We start from the raw sequence: 6,374 nt of genomic DNA, 5'->3' as shown, positions 1-6,374 counted from the left end.
TTTTTTTCTTTAACTGTTTTATTAATTTTGCAGAGCTCACAAGTAGCAATGAACATTTAAATCAGATTTACTGGGACGTTACCCAGTTATGACTCCGCACCTTTGATGTGTACTATAATGCCTTCATTATTTGTATTGACTGAATTGTGGGACCAACAGAATGAATGAAAAGGCTTTTTTAATTACTCCAAATTGTAAATGTTGCTAATGGCTAACATGGCTGTCAGCTTATTACTAATAGTTAAACAGCTAGCTAATGTGCTGCATGATAGGTTAACATTTATGAAAACTGTTTAGTACGTAGATGTTGTTGACACAATACTTCTACTGACCTCTCAAAGTGCTTTAGTGCTTGTACAGCGCTTTGAGGTGACTGTTGTTTTCGATTTCGATAAAACTGGATTGGATTGAAACTGCTGTAAATGTCAGATACAGCTACTATTACTTTAGTTTTAGTTGAGTTTTAGCAACATCTCAAGTAAAATTAATCAAAACTGAGCAGAGTTTAGTGGACACAGCATTAAACATCGTTTATACAAATATTGCACTTTTAAGAGTGGTTTAACAGTTAATTCTATTCTTCATTAATCAGGATTTAAATGTCAATGACATGTGTCCTTAAAGACGGCTTATTTTTTTAAATCAGATGTGTGTATACCAAATCTGCATCCATTCCTTTCTTTAGATGAGGCCGCACCTGCAGAGCCGCTTTCAGACCCCCAGGTGGCTCCACCACCACCACCATCTGATACTTCATCGTCTTCCTCTGATAAAGCAACACCGCCCCCTGAGCTCCCCAGGGAGAGCAGTACTCCCAACAGCAGTGCCCCCAGTGATGATGGGGGCAGCAGCAACAGCATGCCTCCTCCACCCTCAGACATCCCACCTGGAGCAGCAGCATCAGGCTCATTCCCAGACCCACCTGTAGGCCAAGAAGCCAACCTCAGTACAGCTAATCCTAATGAGGCTGCAGCACCAGCCCCTCCCTCAGAAGAAGCAACCCCTCCACCACCACCACCACCACCACCACCACTACTGACCCCCAGTCAGAGCAGCCAGCAGTACGATATGTAGTAGTGCTGCCTGTACAGTGATGGGTGTAGATGTCCTCCTGGTGCTGCAGCTCTCCCTCTCTGGATGGAGCAGCAGTGTTGTAGTGATGCAGAAGAAGTGGCTCTGTAACAGCTGAGAAATACTGATTGGTTGAGAGGTGTAAAAGTAAAGTCAATACAAAAAAAATAGTGCGAGAGTGACGTAGGTTTTCATCATCCAGCTTCATGTAGCTGCACCAAACGCAGGGAAAGTAGGATTTCCTTTAAAGCTCTGTATGCCTCCTGTAACTTTACTCAGCATGCCTGGTCTGATAATCTGACTTAATTGAAACGTCACCAAAGAGTACAACACCTGGCCCTCTTTGAGTTTGTGCTCCAGGCACTGTGAGAGCATTTCCTCTTTTCTAATCATGTCACTTGATGTTATTTTTTTTAAAGTAATCAGATACACACTCAGAAATAGGATAACACAGGGCTGTGAAACAACTGCTCAGCACAAACCGCACCACCGAGTCTGAAAGTCCGTTTACTTTTATCATCAGGGTTTGTATCCCCAGCACTGAGGTCAGAAGTGAATCAATCTGTTAGTGAGACTTTCTCCTTTTTTTTTTTTTCTTTTTTTTTTTAAAGACTATAAAAAGGTTTAACAAAAACAAACCTGAATCACGACTGACTTCAGAGTGAAACGGCTTCAGATGAACGAGAAAAAGCAGCCACGTGCCCCTTATGGTTCAAATAAACACCTGAGATGAGGCTTACTGTATAGACAGGATGTGGTTGAAACACACACATCTGCATGCATTAAGCACATTAACAACCAGTCACAACATTGAAAGCACCTCCCTGCTGTTGTCCACTTCATTACTGCAGTGTGAGTGTATCTATGATGTTGTGGTGCTGCAGCGGCCGAGCTTGTTGGTATGCAGCAGCGATTAGGTGAATCTCAACAACCAAATGAAGGCTGGTAGCCAAGTTTTCCCAGCACAACTGTGATGATCATCAGAGGTTTCAATGCTGTGGCTGTTACGCTCCATGTTTGTGTTTATTTTTTGGACCACTGCAGAGTTTTATTTTGTGATTCATTTTGAGAAACCTGACATATGTTAAAGGGCCAGCTCTGACAAAAGGACCTCAATATTTTCGGCTCTCACTTATTGAAAAACCTCAATTTTCTAGATAAATTTCATTTGCAGAACTACTACTGTTACTTTCTTGTCTTTTGAGATTTAGTGAACCTTATTAAACGAGTGTAATCCAGGGCAACCTTGGTAATTTGTAGTCTTGAATCAGATGCCATTTTAACACACACCCTTGTAAAGTCAGCATCAATTGATTTTTCCATATTCTGCATGTTTGGCTATGTACTAACCTTACCCATGTATGAATCTGAGTGCAGGTCTTGTATAGCTGGAGATGAGGAAAATTAAAGTTCAATACAAAACGCATGAAGATCCCAGCAAATAAATAATGATGGGATCATCTCCAGGGTATTTTTAAAAAATCTATCTGAATAACATGTCTTGCTTTGAGTGTAAAACATTAACTTGGATATTTGTTCCCCTGTATTGAAGTCTAAGTAGAAAGAACTGACACTTGTACTCAGTTAATTTAATTTTTGCTCATTTAACCTGTAAAAGCTTCTCTGTGAGGCGAGGCTTTTGTTTAGACCACAGATTCCTGCTAGCACTACATGCATCTAACTTCACCAGAGAAATGCACAGGTAACCTCACTTATGCATTCAAAAGACTGTTTTCTTACTTGGACTGTTTTTTGGTAGTATGCCTGTCTTTTTTTTCTTTTTTTTTTGCATTTTTCTTTTCTACTGTCTGAACTTGTTGACCCAAATAAAGATGATTTGTCTTTCTGCTACACCTGCTGTGTTTTGTTTTGTTTTGTTTGTCTCCCGAAAGTAAGACTGGATAAGGAGGTTAGTGACAATTTCACTCTCGGAGAAAGATGTTAAGTGAGCCAGTGGGTTTTGCTAAGAGGAGGGCTCAGCAACTGATATAATCTGGTACCGAAAGCATATACAGGTCCTTCTCAAATAATTAGCATATCATGAAAAGGTTCTCTAAACGTGCTATTAACCTAATCCTCTGAATCAACGAATTACCTCTAAACACCTGCAAAAGATTCCGGAGGCTTTTAAAAACTCCCAGCCTGGTTCATTACTCAAAACCGCAATCATGGGTAAGACTGCCGACCTGACTGCTCTCCAGAAGGCCATCATTGACACCCTCAAGCAAGAGGATTTCCCCCCAATTTCACTATATAAATAAACATTATATAATATCTCCAGCTGAAGCACAGAAATTGGGGACAGACTTATAAGAGCAAAGCCTGCAGCTCCACCGCAGGAAATAAGGAGGAAGTCTGACTGTTGAGGCTCAACTTTCCAAAGAGTTTCCACGGAGTGACAAACATTTTAAAAGCCTGGAATCAGAAAGTCTGATGTGAAAAAAAAAAAGTCAGATTACAAGAAAAAAGAAGAAAACAGGTGGAGGACAAGGAGCTGTCAGCCTCAGGTGAGAAACCCACTGCCAAAGTTTCCAAGGAATTATACTGCAAGTGATGGTCAAAGTCATTTTTGTCATTTGTTCATAAGAAGGAATTGTAAATGTAATCCTAAAGTAGTAAAATATTGATAAATTACAGATTTATGTGTATGCACTGTTAGTAAATGAGGCCCACTGAAATAACCTTACTCTTGCAAGACATGAATGATGCTCCAGAAATCTTTCAGTTCACACTCCATACAGCTGTTTTCTTACATTTACTGCAAATTAACCATTTACCTGTTATACCATCTATATGTCAAGCTTCCCAGTCTCACGTTCAGCTGTTGGAGGATGAGATCTTCGCTGTGGTATTGATGGTATTTTCCTGGGTATTGATATTGAACCTTAAATTCTAGCACATGATGACTCTACCTAAATCATGTAATAAATTCAATCTGCTCTTTGCTGTTAAATTCAACATCATTTTGGTAGTGTTCTTTACATACTGGCGATCCTTCTAACTGTACTGTCACAGAATTACTTGATATTGCCAAGTCATTTAATCTGGGCTTGTTCAAAATCACTACCCTTTCAGCCCGTTCGTGGCCAAAAGTGGCCACCAACAGATTAGGTTTGTAATTTTTATTATTTTTATGTTTTTTTGCCATTTTTTCTGCATAAAGCTTTTAAGTAAGTTCAGTTCTTTTCATAAATATCAAATAATTATTACTTTTTAAATTTTTAACCCTTTAAACACCAGTTTGTTTGTCCACTGCACTATCTGGAAGACAACCTCAAATCTCGCAATTTTATATAATTGCATTGCTACTGAAATTTGTTGTATTATTAATAGTAGAGTCTGGGATAAGTAATTGATTCACATCAACACTGATTATAATGCATTGTTATTTTTGTGCAGGGAGAGCAAAAACATAAAAACTCCCTCTCAGCTTGTTCGTGGCCAAAAATGGCCACCCCCTTGTTTACATTTAAAAAATGCTATAAAATTAATATATATTAAAACATTTTTCAACTTTCATTGACTTGATTTTTTAAATTAGCACCGCTCCTAGTCATGAAAGCCAAAATATAATTCAAATTCAGATATTATACCCTTTGAATACCAGTCAGATTATGTATTATTACTATGCTTTTGGGGGAAAATAGTAATAAAGTTCACATTTTTTAGCATATGAATGATGAAACCTAATATTTTTTTATCATCATTGCAGGTCCGTAACAGTAACTGTAACAATGATTTATTTTTACTTTATTTATTTATTTATTTATTTATTTTTCTTTTTTTGGGGGGGAATGAATGGCCAAAAAGAATATCACACATGGTGTGTTAGTGGCAAGAAAGGCAATTTAATGACCCAATAACCATTGAAATGACCAATAAAATGATTGAAATTTATATTCCAGTGTGTGCTTCTGTGTGCATCCTCATTAGCAGCAAGATGTAGTAACCACATTAGAGTGGTTTTTGTAGGCACACTTTCTACACCTGGTGCAAGGGGCTTCTGTTCCAATCCTGGAGGTGCACCTTTTGCACTTTCTCGTTTCGTTGGTGGGGTGTGGGTCACACTCTGGTTCAGACTACTGTATCTTGAGATCAATGGCAGAAGTGGCTGAGAATTAAGGAGAAGGGTGTCTTGCAGTTGTTGAGGTCACCAGCATGTGCCCCAACTCTCCCAGCATCACTCTTCATTTGTAGGTTGTAGATGACTCCCCCACTTCAGTGAAGTTGTTTCCGGCGGGACAAAGCATCGTATCCCAAGACATCCAGGAAATTGGAGAAAAGAGCCATCAGCCATCAGTTAGTTTTCCTTCAACAACTCGAGGTGCCAACATCCTCTAAGTTATCCAAGCTGTATTTGTGCCTATTGTAGTCCAGGATTGCTTCTTGCTTTCACGCATCCTTTATTCCCCATCACTGACTGCTGGTTCCTTGTGTGTTGCTGTCAAAAGAAGCACATTCCTCCGTTGCTTTGGGATGTGGGATATTTCTGTGGTAGTTTTGGTGAAGCCAAAGACAGACAAAGAAATCTTCCTCTGTTGCAACTGGAGGAGCTGGGGAGGAAGCTCTGGGTTGTTTCCCCTGTGCCAGTTTTCATCTGAGGGGTTCCTCTGCCAAAGTGACCAAAGGAAAGACGTCGTCCTCGGAGCTCCTCCGTCAGTTGGAGTCTGAACCCCATGCCTTTTTTTACTTCCTGAGAACGTCCAGTGTTGTCATCCAACATGCTATGTATTGCTTTATTCTGGTTTAGGCTCACATCTCCACTTCATCTATAATCCTCCAATCCTCACACCTTCGCCTCCCGTGCAGGTTTGTAAGGGTGCACAGCAGCTAAAAGATCTCCTTTGTTATAAAAAATCAAAAAGTAGATCTCAGGCTGCTAATGCAGGAAACTGCATACAGGCTGAGCCCTGGTTTGATACCAGTGGGCACTGGATTGTAGAGCAGTCTCTCTTCAGTAGTGGGACCCACATGGTTTTCCTTTCATGAGGGATCCACTCAGTCACCGGCTCCTCGGTCTCAGAAAATGCTCCTATGTTCTTTTCCATCAGCTGCTCGGCCTCCACCTCCATGCCCCCCAACCCCAGTCCTCCCCCAAAGAAGAGGATTCAGGCACTGGCTAGTACTCATCATCAGTGGTGATACAGTCAGCCTCTTTGGAGATTGTCCCCCATCTTCTGGAGAGGAAGTTTCTTCATCTTGGGCAGATGTTTTTTCTTCAAGGGCAGAGGACTGCTTGCTGTCCTTGCTCTCTGACCAGATCATATAGGCAGTGCTTGAAGCAGTGATGGCCTTCTTGCCAT

The 6,374-nt window shown here is 40.5% G+C and overlaps 1 protein-coding gene across 2 annotated transcripts in view; it reads left to right on the top strand.

Annotated features, from left to right (window-relative positions):
• The window catches only part of LOC102193936 (SWI/SNF-related matrix-associated actin-dependent regulator of chromatin subfamily E member 1-like), an 11,499-nt gene extending 8,575 nt beyond the window's left edge, over window positions 1-2,924 (top strand). For both annotated transcript variants that reach the window (XM_005752789.2, XM_013915857.1), the window contains exon 11: window positions 686-2,924. In XM_005752789.2, coding sequence (XP_005752846.1) covers window positions 686-1,074 — 389 coding nt within the window. In that variant the 3' untranslated portion in view covers window positions 1,075-2,924. The remainder of the gene's footprint in view (window positions 1-685) is intronic.
• Window positions 2,925-6,374: the final 3,450 nt, after the last annotated feature.

The sequence above is a fragment of the Pundamilia nyererei genome, unplaced genomic scaffold (assembly GCF_000239375.1).
Source record: "Pundamilia nyererei isolate P.nyererei 1_Seehausen unplaced genomic scaffold, PunNye1.0 scaffold00381, whole genome shotgun sequence".
Lineage (NCBI taxonomy): Eukaryota > Metazoa > Chordata > Actinopteri > Cichliformes > Cichlidae > Pundamilia > Pundamilia nyererei.
The sequence above is the reverse complement of the archived record's forward strand: the minus strand, read 5'-3'. Positions and strand labels throughout refer to the sequence as shown.